General features: G+C 32.6%; 1 protein-coding gene across 4 annotated transcripts in view; it reads left to right on the plus strand.

Annotated features, from left to right (window-relative positions):
* Positions 1-20,472, plus strand: part of LOC134697387 (uncharacterized) — a 49,448-nt gene that overhangs the window by 14,097 nt on the left and 14,879 nt on the right. For 3 of the 4 annotated variants that reach the window (XM_063559641.1, XM_063559642.1, XM_063559643.1), the window contains exons 3-6: positions 2,350-8,182; positions 9,107-9,133; positions 11,729-12,141; positions 13,371-13,446. In XM_063559641.1, the coding sequence (XP_063415711.1) occupies positions 2,449-8,182; positions 9,107-9,133; positions 11,729-12,141; positions 13,371-13,446 (6,250 nt within the window). In that variant the 5' untranslated portion in view covers positions 2,350-2,448. The remainder of the gene's footprint in view (positions 1-2,349; positions 8,183-9,106; positions 9,134-11,728; positions 12,142-13,370; positions 13,447-20,472) is intronic. The other variant, XM_063559644.1, reaches the window with a different exon arrangement.

Here is a 20,472-nt window from a genome sequence, read left to right on the forward strand (position 1 = left end):
GGTTTATCTGATCTTGATATAATTTTCTATGATCATGTTTCGTTTATGTGATACTTTATATTTAGGAATTTTAACATAAAATCAGTGATAACTAAAGAAGGTGTGACATTTCAATGTGTGCAACAGGAAGCTTGGGATTGATTTTGGGAGTTTTGGTCCCAACAGTTTAGGAATTAGGGGCCAAAAAGGGTCCCAAATAAGCATTTTTCTTGTTTTTTCGCACCATAATTTTAGTATTAGTAAAAAGAAATCTATGAAATTTAAACACAAGGTTTATGACCATAAAAGGAAGGTTGGGATTGATTTTGGGAGTTTTGGTCCCAATAGTTTAGGAATCAGCATCAGGGGCCCAAAGGGGCCTAAATAAAACTTTGTTTGATTTCATCAAAATTGAATAATTGGAATTCTTTGATATGCCGGATCTAACTGTGTATGTAGATTCTTAGTTTTTGGTCCCGTTTTCAAATTGGTATACATTGGTTCAAAGGGTCCAAAAACTTTGTTTGATTCCAACAAAAATTTAATTCTTGCAGTTCTTTGATATGCTGATTCTAAACATATATTTAGATTTTTGATTCTGGGCCCAGTTTTCAAGTTGGTCCAAACCGTGGTCCAAAATTAAACTTTGATTATATGGTGTTCTTTGATACATGCTGAATCTAATAAAATTGAGAATGGAAATGGGGAATGTATCAAAGAGACAACAACCCGACCATAGAAAAAACAACAGCGGAAGGTCACCAACAGGTCTTCAATGTAACGAGAAATTCCCGCACCCGGAGGTGTCCTTCAGCTAGCCCCTAAAGAAATATATACTAGTTCAGTGATAATGAACGCCATACTAATTTTCAAATTGTACACAAGAAACTAAAATTAAAATAATACAAGACTAACAAAGACCAGAGGCTCCTGACTTGGGACAGGCGCAAAAATGCAGCGGGGTTAAACATGTTTATGAGATCTCAACCCTCCCCTATACCTTTAGTCATTGTAGAAAAGTAAACGCATAACAATACGTACATTTAAAAATCAATTCAAGAGAAGTCTGAGTCTGATGTCAGAAGATGTAACCAAAGAAAATAAACAAAATGACAATTAAACATAAATAACAACAGACTACTAGCAGTTAACTGACATACCAGCTCCAGACTTCAATTAAACTGATTGAAAGATTATGATTTCATCATATGAATATCAGGCACAATCCTTCCCGTTTAGGGGTTTAGTATCATACCATCATAACATATATATGAGAAGAACATAACCTGTGTCATGCCAACAACTGTTTTTTGAATAAATGTGTTTAGTTCCGATGCAAAGACCCTATAAGTGAATCAATATTAACGCCAAAATATGCAATCTTTCATGACCTGACAACAGTATCATAACTATATCCCTTTTTAATAAGTCTATTTAAAGGTTTTGTTAATTTCTGCGGTGAATACTGAAATTTTTGTGCTTTTTAAAGAATATTTCCATAAAAAATTGGATGTGAAATACTTAAATGCATAAGATGTATGCATGTTGAGCTATATTTACGAATGATGTCCTTATACCGATGATACCATGTTTTTATATTTTTTATATTTGGGCCGGGTTATCAAATTGGTCCACATCGAGGATTTGTATAGTTAGACCTTCTAACTATACAAATCCTTGTCCACATTGAGGTCTAAAGGGTCCAAAATTGAACTTTATTTGATTTCATCAAAAATTGAATCTTTGGGTTCTTTGATCAGCTGAATCTAACCATTTATTTAGATTTTTGGTATTGGACCATAGTTAAATGTCCAATTTAAAATTTTTAACTTTTTAAGTTTTAGTTCTTAGACCACATTCATTCTGTGTCAGAAACCTATGTTGTGTCAACTACGGTATATATTTAATCACAATCCAAATTCAGAGCTGTATCAAGCTTGAATGTTGTGTCCATACATGTCAAAACTGTTAAGGGTTCGAACTCTGCGGTCGTATAAAGCTGGGCCCTGCAGCATCTGGTCCAATTTTATCTCATCTGGTCCGAAGGGCCTGGCCACCTGAGCTTTTCTCATCACATGTCATCTGTCATTGTGGTCTGTTTACTTTTACAAAAATCTTCTCTGAAACTATTTGGCCAAGTTTAATATTTTACTATGGCACAAATCATTGGAGTATCTACATGCGTAGTTTTAAAATATGTCTGATGACCCCACTTGTCAACCAACAGAGCCTACATGGCTGGAAAATTGAACAAAGGGGTAAACATTTTTGTCTTTTATAAACTGCTATTTATAGGTCGTTTCATTGATGTGGAGAATTTAGGTTTGATAATTTTTTTTTTTTTAACTTTGATTTTCTTTGTCATTTTAGGAATAGTGGTATTTGAATTGTCAGACAAAGGATCTTCTGCTGCAGTGATTTAAAGATGTGGGGAAGCAGTCTTAAAATAATAGAAATGACAACGATCAAATGAAGAAATTAAAACAAAACCAAAAGTCTAATACCAGTACTGTGGAGCCAGAGGAGAATGAAGTGTTGAATACCAGAGAGAAGTACCATAAAGAAATTGCTAAGACCAAGAGAAATATATTGGAAAGAAGTGAAAAATCTGAGGTGAAAGCAGTCCAAGACAAGGATAAACAGGAGCAACTTGTTAATGTTGTTGATATACAGGATACTACAGTTGGAAAAAGTGATGATGAGTCAAAATTTCATGAACTAAGAAAATATTTACTCTCTGACACATCTGATAAAGAAAGTTCTCCACCAATTAAAGAAAAATCACCGTCAAAGAAAAAACAGACTAGAAACAAAGATAAAATGCTTGAAATAAGATCAGAAGCAGAGAAATCTCCAGTGAAGAGCTTTCGATCCACTAGAGGGAGTTCTGTAGAAAAGAAGGACAAAGGACCTCTTTCTCCTACAAAGAAACAGAGTCCAAATGTGAAAATAGAACTCAACAATAAAGACAGTCCTATTATTGGGAATAAAACTCCCCTTTCTGCAGGTAAAAAGGTGAAACATACACCATCTCCAGAAAAATTATCTGTAATAACACCAGAATCACCAAGAACAGGAAGTCGTCAACGCTCGCCAAATCTTAGATATGCTGACGATATGGTTATGTTTCCCTTGAAGTCACCAAAAAGACAAATCTTTAAGAAAGACAATAATACAGAAAATTGCAATAATAATGATGTGTCATTACCGAAAACTAGTCTTTCAACTGAATGTCAAACTTCACAACTGTATTCATTGCTGACAGGAACTATTTTGAATAGTGATTGTACGAAAATTAAAACTCCAACAGAAACGAACAATTCTGAGAAACAAGTATCAGACTTACCATTAGTTAATCAGAAAGTTGAAACCAATAATCTCAATGGTGACATAACTGACAAGTCATGTGAAACTGCTGATGTTGGAATTAAGAGTGAAATAGAACCAATAGACACTAGTTCAAACACAGTTTCAATAGGTAAAGAGATAGATATTCCAAAAACCATTCCTGATGCTGTAAGCAAAATTAAAGTTGAAAATTCTGGCAAAGAAGTAGGACCGATGGAAGCATTACAGAATTTGTCAAATGTAATAGATCAGATCATAGTAGAATCTACCCAAGAAGACATTCCAGGCTGGGCTGTGTATGAAGATAAACCTTTAAGATTACCACGTAAACCCAGAAGGAAACGTAAATCGTTACAAGAGAAAATAATTGATGGAGAATTAGGTTATACAGTTGTAACTACTATTAAAAGAAAGAATCCTGACGAAACCCCAACCTCAAGTGGAGATGAAGATGATTCAAAGGGAAAACGTAGAGTGACAAAACCAATATTAAAAAGGTCAATAATTAGGATGTCGCCTGCTCTTGGGTTGTTAGTTGGTCATGATGAAGATGGGTTTACAATGTTTGATGAACACAAGAATTCAAAGTCTGATAACGAGGATGATGGAGAAAATGATGAAACTGAACAGAAAGATGGAAAAAAAGGAAAGAGAAAGTTAAATTCAGATCAGAAACAAATGCCTACTAAGTCCACCTCAACTGGTATATCTGTGTCAAAACCAATTTCTACTCAACCTCAAATGAGACTTATCGGTAGTGCTGGAACCAAAGCAACGATTGTGTCTGGATCCCAGTCCGTGCCATGTATTATTGTGCCAAGCTCATCAACCATTGGAGGACAAACATTATTAACTCTTCAGGGTTCAAATGCCAGTAATATAAGCATTATTCCAAGTAACAAGATAAGTTTAATTGGAACACCTACCAACAAAGTAATACCATCTTCCATTTCTCCCGTCTCTCCCATAGGACCTCCTATGGTATCAATGATTCCATCATCTAATGTAAGACCTGTACAACCTTTACAGGTGATTACTTCTGTACAATCAATGCTGAAGACACCAACTACAAAAACATTCTTCCGATTATCTCAGGGACAGCTTATCTCCTCGTCAGGACAACCACTTCTGTCTACAAAGGTGCTGCCAGGAACAAAGGGCCAACTAATATCATCACCTGGAAGTTCACTTCTGTCGACAAATGTTCTGTCAGGAAGCACAACTACAGCACATACATTCACAACCACATCACCTATAATCAGCCTTGCTTCACAGTCTAATCCTTTAAACATACCTCCAAATTCAAAAGTTCTTATTTTGAAAAAGTCTGATATTCCGAATACTTCTGGAACAATACTTGTTAATTCATCTTCTCCTGTCTCTGGAAGACCAGGAATGTCATTGTTAAAGAAGTCACCAGTCACTGTGAGCAAACCTGAGGTAGCATCTATAACAACTAGTTCTAAACCAGTTGTCACAGAAAAAATATCTCCATCAGTCACTGTACCAGCCGCTGCACCAGTTATGTCACCAAAAACACCTATGGATTCAGAGTCAGGTCAAAGTTCACCTGAAATTATCATAAATGAAAAAAAATTAATACCCCTGGATGATTTAATCTCAAAAGTGAAGACTAATATGGATTCCTTGGTACAGCTACCTAAAATATTTACATCTGATACTTTAATGGATTATGAAAGTGAAAGTGATAGTGATAGTGAAATGTCAGACGAACAGGGAGATGATATGGAGGAAGGACAACATGTTGGTGATGAAACAAAACTAAAAAAGGTTGGACATGAGGACAAAAGTGAAATTGATGATTCTGTTGATTGTCAAACGTCAGATAAAGTTCAGATAACTGATACTGAAAATCTACTTGAAGAAGATAAAGCTTCAAATGGAGCAAAAGATATAGAAAAATCACAGTTGGACAAAAATGTGTCAGTCAATGAAATTGCTGACAAAACAAGTGACAGTAATGAAAATGATTTGTCTGCCACTGAAAAAGCCATGGAAATTGATTCTGAACAATGTAAACAAGTGGATACAAATTCAGAAAATATAAAGGAAGATCAAAATGTGACAAAAAATTTAGGAAGTGAATTAAGTAAAATTATTAAGCATCCTGATACTTTAACTGTTGTAAATGTTAAAATTGAGATCGACACAAAGTATGTAGATAGCAAAAATATAGATAAACCACAAAAAGAAATACAACTAAAAACTATTAATGGAAAGGATAAGGTTCAGTCAGCAGAAGTCAAGGCTGATTCAGCTAAAGACCAAACTAATTTGTTGCAAAGTAAACTGAAGAAGGCCATGGAGTCATTATCAAATGTGAAATCAGTATTAGCTGCAAAAACTGATGCAAAATTAATCAAAGTAGATTTGAAACCTGATCCGCAGCATAACAGTGAAAAAGAACAGTCAAATAAGTCAGAAGAAAAAACATCTGAATCTGACGATCAGAGTAAACTTAAAGATTCAGAAACAGTGTGTGGTAATTTGTCTGATTTAGAAGATCATGGAGGAGAGTCTAAAAGGAAAAATATTTTTGATCTGATAATGGAGGATTATCAGTCTCCAGGAAAAGAGGGGAAAATAAAAGAATCTGACGGAAAGAAAAATGTTATAGAAATTCAGGAAAGTCCTGTGAAGAAATCGCCAAATAAAACTGCAAGCTCAGTGGAAAATTTATTAGACGGTTCTGAAAATAAATCTACAGAGAGATCTCTGTTTGATGTAGGACTAACACCAAAACCGAAAGCAAATGATATGGATATAGACTCAAAAGAGGAAAACAATGTTGCGATCATTGACGAATTATCACATGATAAAAATACTGATATAAAAAATGATGACAATGCTTCTAAAACTGAAGATCAGTCTAAAATAAGAGCTGATATCTGTGAAATTAAGGACACAAAGAACGATGATGATCTCTCTCAAATTGATAATAACTCCCAAGACGTTATTTCATTAGATGGATCAAGCAAATTTGAGAATGAAATGGAAATTTCAGATGATGAGATTGATCAGGTTCAAAATGAAATGGAATCAAAACATTTAACAATGGCTGATAAACTTTTAGCTAAATTTAAAGAATGGGAAGATGAAGAAAGTGTTCCTAAAACCCATATAACTAAAATACCTCTCAAACTCAAAATCAGTAGTAGTCCAGACAAATCATTTATAGTTTCTTCATCACATAGTACTACGAAAAAGAAAATGACAAACATGAGGAAAGTAGATGGACGTCTTGTGCCTATGAATTCAACTCAACGAGAAATTAAAGAACCATTGCCAATGACTGTCTTGTTTAACCCTGAAACAGAAATTAAAGATAAACTTTCAGCATTTAGTAGTCAGTCGTTAGAAAACTTCATTGAAAATTTGACAATTGAGGTCAAAGATGATGAGAAGGTTAATAATGAGGACGATGATTTTGATGATGGTGATGACGATGACGATAATTTAATTGATGATGATGAAGATGATGATGAAGAAGATGACGATGATGATGACGACGAGGATGAAGATGAAGATGAAAATGAAAATAATGAGAATGATAGTGATATGTCAATGGATGAACATGATCCAGACTTTGATGAAATTGATGGTGTTTTGTTTATGTCATTTCCTAGTAAAAATGCGCTGAAAGCACATGTTGAAGTAGAAAGAAGAACAAAATTGGGAACTGATGAGAACATGTTATTAGGTATGACGCGTATGAGAAATATGAGACGAAAGCAAGGATATATCTTATCAAAATACAATAAAAAGGTTGGCAATAAAGTTCTAAAGGATAAAGATAATATTAGTCAGAACTTGAGAGGAATGCATAAAACTTTAGCTAAATACCAAAGACTTTATAAACAGGAATTGCAATGGTTAGATAGCCCTAATGATGAAGGCATTTTCATGAATAAAACTAGTGATATAACAAAAATTAAAGGCTGGAAAAACAAAGTGGACAATGTTACTGATGATGTTGAAAATGCAAAAGCTGAAATTGAAAATGGAGGAAAGTTACATTGGCGAACTGAGGCACGCCTTGCTAAAAATCTGCGTCCTGATGAGTTGAAAGAACATGGTTTGAATATAAAAAAGAAACGTAGAAAGAATATAATTTACACTCAAAGGAAAGGAATGTCTAAAGGTGATCGATCTCAAAAGTCAGAAAATGGACAAGAAGAAATACTATATGATGATTATTCAAGGTCAAATTCTAATGACTTGAATGACATACAGTTTATTGATGAAGACATAGAAACAAGCATGACAAAAGATGAAGATACAGAAAGTCATGCAGATATAGTCGAAGTAAGAGATGAAAACATTATATTTCCGTCAGACGATGAGGTTCAAGATGAAGAGCTGGTTAGAATATTTGATAGAGAGAGGATAAAAGAAACTGATAAGGTGAAAAACTCTGTAAGGCAAAGGATGATTTTCAAATCAAAAACACTAAAAATGAGGTTGAATTACAATTTACAAGATATTCAGGTAATCCGTAAACTTGGAGGACATAATATAAGAAGGCGTAAAAATGCTGATGGCGGATATGAAGGTGATTACACAGTTATCATGGATACCTCTGGAACAAATAGTCGGCCTTCAACACCTGAAATACCACAACAGGAGGAGCCAGAAAAGGAAACGCCCACTAAAAAAGGTCGGAAACCAAAATTAGAACTGGTGGCCTCTGTCCTTACTAGCAATATGGCCACTGCTGCATGTTCAGCCATACCTAAAAAATATTCACGTAAAAAGCCTGTTCCAAAAAAGATAATAAAAGAAACTGATGGTCAGTCACCTGAGTCTGGTCAGTTAACAACTTGTGATAAACCAGGTAATTATTTTTCTCATTTACATAAAATATATTTCAGTAATAAGTTAATTGGCTTTAGCATTTACATGATAAAGTATGTGATTTCTTCATAATGAATGCAATCTTTTTTCCTAAAACCATATTTCATATACACATAACATATCAGACTTGCTTTTCTTGCATGTATTTATAGACAATGATAGAGGGATTACAATTTATTTGCACAAAACTAACATTTCAGGATTGCTTATAAAAAAAGGCAGAAAATATCATTTTAATTTTCATTATTTGATCATCTTCTGTTAAATTCAGAAACATTTACAACTCTGTTACATCTATCATGTCTACATGTACGTATATCGTCATACTCAAGCTTGAGCATTTGAATCGGACATATAGATATAACAAATTTATATAATATACCTCAATAGACATGATAGAGAAGGAAATCTTTTGTTCAATACTTACCAAGTTTTCCTTTGTTTTTGGTGATGGTGTAAATAACAATAAAAGACCTGTTATCTGAGATGCTTCATATGCTTGTATCATGTTTATCAATTTTGAAAAGATAACCATATCTGTGACACACATGACAAAAATAATGTTATATATATATATATTATAAATTAAGAGATTTTCATAAGGGGTTTATTATTGCAAATAATGTGCTTAAGATGAAAAGCAGAAACAATAATCTCTGCAAATTTGACTCTTTTAAATTTGGATTCTGAAACAGGAAAATGCAAAAATAAAACCACATGCAATATTTGACTAGATATTTAAACCCTATGAACATTAGTACTATATATAGTTTGAATACAATATTTGGCAATATAGAATTAAATGAATTTGAATAAAACATTTAAAACATGATACTATAGCCTTTCAGATAACAGGTCATTTGTTTGTGGTCTTGTCCCTTACTTTGTTGTTTTACTTTGACAGATCATACTGAGTCCACTCAGAACAGAAGTAAGTAAAATAAGGTTTGGTAGGAACATTAATTATCTACTGTTAATTTGTGACCTATACTATTTTTGCTGAATAACTAAATTGGTTATAATGTTGTTACAAAACATCACAAGAAAAAATTCAAACAGAGTAAGTTCGGTAAGTGCCAAATTTGGCCCAAATTAAAAAGTTCATGGTTACAAGACAATAATTGTTATAAGTTGCCTTAAAGACATGCGAGAAAGTTAAACAGAGCTGTTTTTGTCAAAGTTTAATTCTATCACGTTGATTTTAACATCCAAAAAAGGTCAAGTTAAGGGATTTTGGTGAAATTTGACACAATCAGCTGAATTTCAACCAAATAAAGGACAAGGAAACATAGAGCGCAGGCGTCGACAAGCTTAATATTCAAATAAGACATGTTAAATGTCTTCACAAAAATTATTTAAAAAGATCTTTGTTGTCGACGTGTGTGCTCTATGTTTCCTGTCAAATAATCTTTTGAAATTTACCCATTTTAATTGATTTTTTTGTGAAAAATCAATGCGAGTACAACGTGTGACGTCATAATGAAACGCAGAAACGTAAAATTTTCAACAAAATGGCTTATATCCAATCTAGTCAATGTATTAGCTATAATTTATCGTGATATTAGTCAATAAATCCGAATTTGAAATTTACGCTAAAAAAGGGGACCATGTTAGGACCTTATAGAACATGCTCCTTTACCAGATAATGTTAAAAAAAATCAGTTGACAACACACAAGAGTACTTTACAGCCGATTTCTATGAGAATGTAGCTAAAGGTAATATCTTTGGTTCGCTTGCTTGCTAGCTGAACCGTAAAGTCATTGCTAGATATGGTAAACTACCCTCCTTTAAGAGTAGACTAGTCTGACAGATAACCAATCTATCTGTCTGTAGGACTAGGGTACTTCGAAAGGAGGTTAGTATTTCTTACCTATTAAACAAATACCTCAAGGTTCAGCTAGCAAGCAAGCTAACCAAAGATGTTACCTTTAGCTACATACTCATTGAAATCTGCTGTAACAGTATATAGAACAAAATAACAGAAGATTCCAAGGACAATTTTAAGAAAAAGGACCAAGGATAGTTTTACAATATTCGCAAAAAAGTTCTGTCTGACAAACATAAAGGTTTTTGAAAACTTGTGCAACAAGAATATAGATTTTATACAAAAGTTTATCCTTAATGTTTAAAATTTGACACATGTTTTTAATTTGCTGATAAATGAAAACAGGGAATTTTTGAACTGGCCATAAAGATTGCTGTTATTCAATTCTTTTTTGTTGTCATCATATATCTAAAGGCTAGACACATTATAATCGGGATAAAAAATATCTAAACACAGTATCTATACATTTGTAACTTAAGGTGAGCATTGCCATTAATTGGCAACAAGCTTTCATCAAGTACTATTTCAAATTTTCATCTTGTCTGAGAATAACTAAACCTAATGAAACCAATTTGGCAGAAAAGTTCATTACTAATACTAATATCAGATTGAAGACCTAATTGGATATATATGCACACATTTGGTGAAGATGTCTGTTCTTCAGGAATTTCTTAATAGGACACTACTTTAAAGTTCAAAGTCATAGTATTTAAAGTAGACTGCAATAGGTTTTAAAAAAGGGTTTTGTGAAAATAAAACTCAAGAAAGTACCTTACACATGTTACATGGGCTTTAGAGGAATATTCATATTAATTTTGAGGTCACTACCGGTATATCTTTATAGTCAAAGTTATAGAATCAGACTGTGAAAAAGGAAAATACAGATTATACTGTTAGAATCTTATGTGTGAACAGTAAGAACATTATTTTGGGTGGGGAGAAAAGTTTGCTTTCAGATTCCTGCATCTAAGTCTATTGAGAGAATCATAATAACTCCCATTTCATTTATTATTGGTTCAGTTTATATCTTCGTTTACATCATAAACTATGCATGTGTGAACCATTTTTCTGGCAAGCAGCCAATCATCTTGATATTTTTTTCAAAATTAGATTTGGCTTTAATCTAAATTAGGCAAATAACCATAAAACATTTGTTAAATGTAAAGCCACCTGAGAAAACTGTTGAAAGAAAATTAGTGAAAACATGTATTGTAAATGGTGTAAAGAAGATTTAATTTCAGCATGTTCAGTGACGTTAATTTTAAAAATTGAATATTACATCATAATCTTTACTGCATGATATCTTGCTTAATCAAACCTCACAATAAATATACCTCAGTTGGCATGCACTTGGTAATAAGGTCTCATTGGTATATTGGGTAAAAGAAAAGAAATCCAACAAAATGAAATGAGGAGATATTGTATGATTGACAATGAGACAATTATCTAATACAGTCCAAATGACATAGATTTAAACAACCATAGGCCACTGTACAACCCTAAAAAACCTTTGAAAATTAAAAAAAAAATAACTGCTTAAAATATAGAAATGAATTTCTCAATGCCAACTTAGACTTATCAAGTTTCTAACTATGGTTTAAACACACACAATGCTTAGCTGTCAAAGCTATAAACAAAAAAACTAGTTAATTCTTTATATCAGTAGGTCAGCTATATGTCGTGATATTGTATTCTTTCAGGTTGTCGATATGGATGCATTTGTCATTTGTGTATGTTTACCGATCAAAGTCCAGAAGCTGATCGCAATGTACTCAAATGTGAGAAAGAATATTGTCGTCTTGGCTGCATCTGTGATAGTATTGAAGCACATAAGGAGAAAGATAATGTACCACATTGTGGTAAACCTGAATGTATGGTGGTTTGTTATTGTGATGATTTGGCTGTGGATGAAACCAAAAATACAAAAAAAGATGATGAAGATTATCGATTTACTGGACAAAAGAAAACTGCTAAGTATGCAGCTCTTCCTAAGAGAGAGTCAACATACAGATTGGCCAAAAATCTTGATGCAGTTAGTCGTAAAGCCATGTTGTATTACGAATCTAGTGAGATGTTTGTTGACCAAAAGAAAACAAGACGTCGTAAGAGCAAGGTGAATTATTATTATTTTAACTACTGTAAACCAACTTAATTTCGCAAGCGATTTATTTTCGCGACTTTCGCAAGTAGAAAAATAACGCGAAATTAAATATATAATATGTATAACTTATACCTTTCCTTAACAAACTACATCAAGTAAATTAGAAAATTGCAAAAATAAATTGCTGCGAACTGGACTGGCTGGGGATAAACCCAAAATGCAATATCCGCGAAAATAATTTTGTTTACAGTATTCATTTTAAAGATTTTAGATTCATGTAAAAAGAATATCAATTTTGTTTCAATGTGAAAAATGAAATTCAAAGCTTCTAGCAGTGGGTTCAGTGAGATATATCTATCTACTTGTGACCATTCAAATTTCAAAGATAAAATGAGGAAGTTTGTTAAATGTTTGAATTAACTTAAATTTTAAAGTGGACAAGTGTAGAATCTTCTTTCTTAAGTAATTTTTGTGCTAGTTGAGACCAGAGAGTGGTTTATAATGATCTTCATGCATTTGTAATGTTATCTTGTTATCTTGTTGGTCTTAGCATATCATTGGCAGTACACTTACATTCTCACTTTACCAAACTTTTTACAAATTTTACACATTATTATGAATGTAAAAAGTATAGATTCAGTTTGTGGATTTGATATTTGTTATTAAAAATAATGTATTTTATCAGAACTCATGCAAACAAAATGTTATGGTACATTTGTATATAGCTAGGAACCCAAACTTCCATCTGTATATGCTCCTTAGTTCAACTACTTCTTATTGGCTGAAAAGATTTTCATAAAATCAGTTGTTAAACTCTACCTGAGGATGTACATAAGGGAAACTTATCCTGCTTCTTCATGTTAAGGGGGGATAACTGAATTTATTAACTTCAATACAGTTATAGTATTCCAGGGTAGTGATTTCCTGCTTTTGAGTTTACTCACAGTTATAGATTATAAAATGGGTCTGTGATAAACCCTTTCCAAAACTTAAAGTGGAATCCAGATACTATTGAAATGAATGCTGTTTCAATTCCACATGGCATTTTTACTTTTAATCACATTACCGAAACAAATCGGGAAACAATTGGAAAAGCTGTTCACAATAATCAGTACCAGATCATTGTTACTGTAATTGCTGTGACAACAGTTTTATCCATTCCATTATGACCCTTGCAGGAGGTTAAGCATTATTGTAGAAATTGTCATAGTTATTTAAAATTGTTCTTTTCTATATTCCAGGAATCAACAGATTCTCCACAAGTATACATGGATGTAGATGTGGCAGATTTTGAACCTCTTCATCAGGTGTCCACAGGTAACTGTTGAAACTTTTTTGTTAGCATAAAATAAATAAATAAATTTTCTATCCTGCTGTGTATTTGTTATTATTGTTGGTACCAATTTTCATGGATTGAGAAAAATTTGCATGTTCGTGGATATTTAATTTCATGGTTTTGCAAAAATCTGCTTACAAGACTATAGAAAATTCGGTATTCCTTGAACATTTAATTTTGTGGTTCACCTGTTCCCACAAAATCCATGAAAATTGGTATCCAACGAATAATAATGAATCCACAGTATGTAAAAAAAGACTTTCCTAAAATTGAATGAATGCAAACAATGCAATACTTGCCAGTAGCGTCAATGTTTTTGTAGTTTTTAGCTGTCTGTTAAGTTTTTATACGACCACAAAATTTGAAAACATTTTTGTCGTATATTGCTATCACGTTGGCGTCGTCGTCATCGTCGTTCGAATACTTTTAGTTTTTATACGACCGCAAATTTTGAAAAAATTTTCGTCGTATATTGCTATCACGTTGGCGTCGTCGTCGTCGTCGTCGTCCGAATACTTTTAGTTTTCGTACTCTAACTTGAGTAAAAGTGAATATAAATCTATAAAATTTTATCACAAGGTTTATGACCACAAAAGGAAGGTTGGTATTGATTTTGGGAGTTTTGGTCCCAACATTTTAGGAATTAGGGGCCAAAAAGGGCCTAAATAAGCATTTTCTTGGTTTTCGCACTATAACTTTAGTTTAAGTTAATAGAAATCTATGAAATTTTGACACAAGGTTTATGACCACAAAAGAAAGGTTGGGATTGATTTTTGGAGTTTTGGTTTCAATAGTGTAGGAATAAGGGGCCAAAAAAGGGCCCAAATAAGCATTATTCTTGGTTTTCCCACAATTACTTTAGTTTAAGTAAATAGAAAATAATGAAATTTACACACAAGGTTTATGACCATAAAAGGAAGGTTGGTAATGATTTTGGGAGTTTTGGTCCCAACAGTTTAGGAATAAGGGGCCCAAAGGGTCCAAAATTAAACTTTGTTTGATTTCATCAAAATTGAATAATTGGGGTTTTTTGATATGCCGAATCTAACTGTGTATGTAGATTTTTAACTTTTGGTCCCGTTTTCAAATTGGTCTACATTAAGGTCCAAAGGGTCCAAAATTAGACTTCCTTTGATTTTGACAAAAAATTAATCGGTTGGGTTCTTTGATATGCTGAATCTAAAAATGTACTTAGATTCTTGATTATCGGCCCAGTTTTCAAGTTGGTCCAAATCGGGGTCCAAAATTAAACCCTGTTTGATTTCATCAAAAATTGAATAAATGGGGTTCTTTGATATGCCAAATCAAACTGTGTATGTAGATTCCTCATTTTTGGTCTTGTTTTCAAATTGGTCTACATTAAAGTCCAAAGGGTCCAAAATTAAACTTAGTTTGATTTTAACAAAAATTGAAATCTTGGGGTTCTTTGATATGCTGAATCCAAACATGTACTTAGATTTTTGATTATGGGCCCAGTTTTCAAGTTGGTCCAAATCAGGATCTAAAATTATTATATTAAATTTGTGCAATAGCAAGTCTTTTCAATTGCACAGTATTGCGCAATGGCAAGAAATATCTTATTGCAAAATATTGTGAAATAGCAATTTTGTTTTTAATTAGAGTTATCTTTCTTTGTCCAGAATAGTAAGCAAGAAATACCTAAGTGTAAGATTTTTATTTATTTGGAGTTATCTTTCTTTGTCCAGAATCAACTTAAATCTTTGTTATATATACAATATGCAATGTATATTCACTTTTTACTACCAACTGATAAATTAAAATAATCTTTACCATTCAGTGATAACAAGCAGTTTTTTTACATCTTAATATTTTATGATGTATTTAAATGAGTAGTAATTGTTGCAAACTCCATTAGAAATTTTAATTGAGATTAGTTTTGGAATAAGGGAAAGGGGGATGTGATTAAAAAAATTGGGTTCAATTTTCTCATTTGAAATTTCAAAAATAAAAAGAAAATTTCTTCAAACATGTTTTTGAGAGGAATAATATTCAACAGCATAGTGAATTGCTCTAAGAGAAAACAATTTTTTTAATTTCATTAGAACACATTCATTCTGTGTCAGAAACCTATGCTGTGTCAACTATTTTATCACAATCCAAATTTAGAGCTGAATCCAGCTTGAATGTTGTGTCAATACTTGCCCCAACCGTTCAGGGTTCAACCTCTGCGGTCGTATAAAGCTACGCCCTGCGGAGCATCTGGTTGCACTCTAACTTAAGTAAAAGTGAATAGAAATCTATGAAATTTCGACACAAGGTTTATGACCACATAATGAAGGTTGGGATTGATTTTGGGAGTATTGATCCCAACATTTTAGGAATTAGGGGCCAAAAAGGGCCCAAATAAGCATTTTCTTGTTTTTCGCACAGTAAATTTAGTTAAAGTAAATAGAAATCTATGAAATTTCGACACAAGGTTTATGACCACAAAAGGAAGGTTGGGATTGATTTTGGGAGTTTTGATTCTAACAGTTTACGAATTAGGGGCCAAAAAGGGGTCCAAATAAGCATTTTTATTGGTTTTCGCACCAAAACTTAAGTATAAGTAAATAGAAATCTATGAAATTTAAACACAAGGTTTATGACCACATAAGGAAGGTTTGTATTGATTTTGGGAGTTTTGATCCTAACAGTCTAGAAATTAGGGGCCAAAAAGGGGTCCAAATAAGCATTTTTCTTGGTTTTAGCACCATAACTTTAGTATAAGTAAATAGAAATCTATGAAATTTAAACACAAGGTTTAGGACCATAAAAGGAAGGTAAGTATTGATTTTTGGGAGTTTTGGTCCTAACAGTTTATGAATAAGGGGCCCAAAGGGTCCAAAATTAAACTTTGTTTGATTTCATCAAAAATTGAATAATGGGGGTTCGTTGATATGCCGAATCTAACTGTGTATGTAGATTCTTAATTTTTGGTCCTGTTTTCAAATTGGTCTACATTACGGTCCAAAGGGTCCAAAATTAAACTTAGTTTGATTTTGACAAAAAAATTGAATCCTTGGGGTTCTTTGATATGCTGAATCTGAAAATGAACTTAGATTTTTGTTTATTGGCCCAGTTTTCAAGTTGGTCTAAATCGTAGTCCAAAATCAAACTTTGTTTGATTTCATCAAAAATTGAATAAATGGGGCTCTTTGATATGCCAATTCTAACTGTGTATGTAGATTCTTAATTTTTGGTCCTGTTTTCAAATTGGTCTACATTAAAGTCCAAAGGGTCCAAAATTAAACTTAGTTTGATTTTAACAAAAATTGAATTTTTGGGGTTCTTTGATATGCTGAGTCCAAACATGTACTTAGATTTTTGATTATGGGCCCAGTTTTCAAGTTGGTTCAAATCAGGATCTAAAATTATTATATTAAGTATTGTGCAATAGCAAGAGAAATTTTCCATTGCACAGTATTGCACAATACCAAGAAATCTTCAATTGCACAGTATTGTGCAATAGCAAGTCTTTTCAATTGCACAGTAATGCGCAATAGCAAGAAATATCTAATTGCAAAACATTGTGAAATAGCAATTTTTTTTTAATTAGAGTTATCTTTCTTTGTCCAGAATAGTAAGCAAGAAATATCTAATTGCACAATATTGGGCAATAGCAAGAAATGTATTAATTGGAGTTATCTTTCTTTGTCCAGAATCAACTTAAATCTTTGTTATATACAATTATACAATGTATATTCACTTTTTACTACCAACTGATAGATTAAAACAATCTTTACCATTCAGTGATAACAAGCAGTTTTTTTTACATCTTAATATTTTAAGATGTATTTAAAAATGAGTAGTTATTGTTGCAAAATCCATTAGAAATTTTAATTGAGATCAGTTTTGGAATTAGGGAAAGGGGGATGTGAAGAAAATTTGAATTTCTTTTGAAATTTCATAAATAAAAAGAAAATTTCTTCAAACATTTTTTTAAGAGGATTAATATTCAACAGCATAGTGAATTGCTCTAAGAGATAACAAAAAAAATAAGTTCATTAGAACACATTCATTCTGTGTCAGAAACCTGTGCTGTGTCAACTATTTAATCACAATCCAAATTTAGAGCTGGATTCAGCTTGAATGTTGTGTCCATACTTGCCCCAACTGTTCAGGGTTCAACCTCTGCGGTCGTATAAAGCTGCGCCCTGCGGAGAATCTGGTTCTATTTACTTTCCACTTTTTATCAGTATATTCACCTTCTGAAGAAGAATAGTTTAAGAATTACCTGGCTTAAATTATCTGTAGAATAGCTAATGATCCAATATGGCTGCTGTCGATATTAATCCAACATATATAAAAAAGGAACAAATTATTTTACTGTAAACACTTGGCTGATTTTCTTTTCATATATATTAAGGTAACACGATACCGAATGACGTTACGCCACGAGTTATCGTTCCTGGCGCTATCGAATAACGTTCACACATTCAAGCTAGTGCATCAGGTTTTGCAATCACAAAGTGATAAAATTATAATAAAAAATATTGGGTATTTATGTGAAATTTTTAATGGTAACTTTTTCTAGATACTTGACGGAGTAAAGGAAAATAGTTCCGGAACGGAAACGATTACTATACAGAGTTTGACTAATGTCCTGACAACCTGACAATGTCCTGACAGAAATGAAAATGCTAAATACTTTTTTTTAATTATTGGAAATTGATTGATTAACTTGAAATTTGGAACCAAGCAAGATGAGAACTTATATTTAATAAATAAAAGGAAAAAAATGAAAAAATATTTATAAGAGTTAGAAAACATGACCTGACCATATTGACTTTGAAACTTTTTATAACTTGACAGCTATGAACCAGCGATTTTTAAATATAATAATACAAGAAAAATAGAAAACTTGACCTGACTATCTACATCTTTTTTGTGACTAATGTCCTGACCGATGTAAATTGTTGATAACTTTTTTTTTCTTTGAAGGATCGTCTTTAAATTTGATGTCAAGGAAGATTCTGACATAAAATATAAAGATATAAGAAACGGATCATTTAAGAAATATTAATTAAAGAGTTAGAAAACTTTACCTTACCAACATTGACTCTGCCCAGACTTATGGCCTGACCGATGAAGAAAATGTCAATAACTTTTTTTTATTATTGCTCATTGTTAATCTTTAAAAATGTATAACTTTACTTTTAAATATTCTGTTTCTTTAAAATTTAAGCATCTGAACGATAAATCTACATATTATAGACTGATTTTTATCAAAAGTTTTTATTTTTTGTATATGTTTGCAATAAATACTTTTTCATGACGAACGCCGTATTTCCATGAAATTTTGTTTGAAAGAAGAAATCTAATCTATAGAGATTTTGGATGATGTGTAAAAAACACGGAGAATTGTTGGTCACATCTATTAATTCTTGTTAAAATGGTCGTCAAAAACATCGCTCGGACAAAATGGAAAAAGGAAATTTATCTGGATGACAATACGGATAGAATTAGGCGATAATGCACAATACAAGCAGACTTTGCAACTCATACAATGATAGTTTGTTTGTATGGAATGTTAAGAAAGTGGTTTACTTGGTTATTTTGCCGAATATCTTTCTCTATGTTCCAGTATAAAAAGTCTCTGAAATTCATAGTTCTGTACAGAGTAAATCCGATATAGTTTCGGAAATATTTTGAAAATAAAGTGCTAGATTTGTAATCCTATAGACCAAGTCTACACGGGATAGACAGTAACATCGGAATGAAGCCTGAACAAGTTAACGTAGGCTGAGAAAAACGTGGGAACTTGATTCGGCAAAAATAAAATGAAAAAAGCAGGTCCCGTTACAATCTGATTAAAGCCATCCCCAAGTTGCCACTTGCGCCTATAAACGCAAGTTGACAGTCGGAACTGGCTATAGTCATACTGGTTTCGTTACAATTTTTTTTCTCTCCAAATTTACAATCAAACGACTGACTAATTATTATTCAAACGAAAAAAAAGAGACTGAAATAGCTTGATCTTGAAATCCATTAGATTTTATTTTCGTGTTAATTACACTTGAATGGGTATTTGGTGGTAGTGTTTTTTTTGTGTGATTTGAGGTGGAAAGAATGTACATGTACAAGTTCGGAGACAACACGACTGAAAGAGAATTGACATGTTTAGGCCCTAAGAGACATATTGCTCACATACTTAGGCAGCAACCATTTGATTTTTTTTTTGGGGGTGGAGGGGGCTATGGAATTTTTTTCTGGACAAACTTCTTTTCCGCCTTCGGCGAAAGACAATCTATTTTTTTTTGGTGACAAGTCGAAAACAATTTTCAATTTTAGCATTACATATATAGTTGCAGCTGAGGGTGAAACAAACAATTTTTTTTCTTCTCAGGTTCAAAAACAAATTATTTTCTCTCCAAAAACTGGAAAAAAACTTTTTTTCTTCAAAAAAATCCATAGCCAACCGGCACCTCCCCTTCCCCCGAAAATCAAATGGCTATTGCCTTATCGTCGGGAAACTCCCGATGAGTTTCACAGTATTAAAAGGAGTTTTTAAAACAAGCATGCAATTTCCATGTAGATCTATATACATGTAAAAAAGAACTGTGGATAAATAAACTATATAAAAAAATCCATATACATGTATGTATATTGTAATACTAGTATAAAATAGCATGAGCTTTAGAAACACGATGGAACGCGAGACTCGCCGAGCTTTCCACTTGTTTCGTAGCGAGTGCAAAAACCTTTTATAATTCTGACAATGTATATTGCACATAAATGTTTATATCCTACAATTTAGGCCTAGGGTGAATAGGGATAAAAATACTTGGTCTTCTTCCGACCGGCAGTAAAATACTATAAAAGTGATACATAAAATATTTGCCACTGGACGTAAAGTTATCAGCAATCAATCCTACAATTCAAAATCGCCACTTGAAACTTAAAGAGCACGCAACATCATATTGTTTCACCCGTGTAAATTCGACTGTGAATCCCACACTTGATAGTCTTTTTGCTTCAGGTTTAAATTGTGTACCTGTTTTTAAGGT

This window comes from Mytilus trossulus, chromosome 14 (assembly GCF_036588685.1).
Source record: "Mytilus trossulus isolate FHL-02 chromosome 14, PNRI_Mtr1.1.1.hap1, whole genome shotgun sequence".
Lineage (NCBI taxonomy): Eukaryota > Metazoa > Mollusca > Bivalvia > Mytilida > Mytilidae > Mytilus > Mytilus trossulus.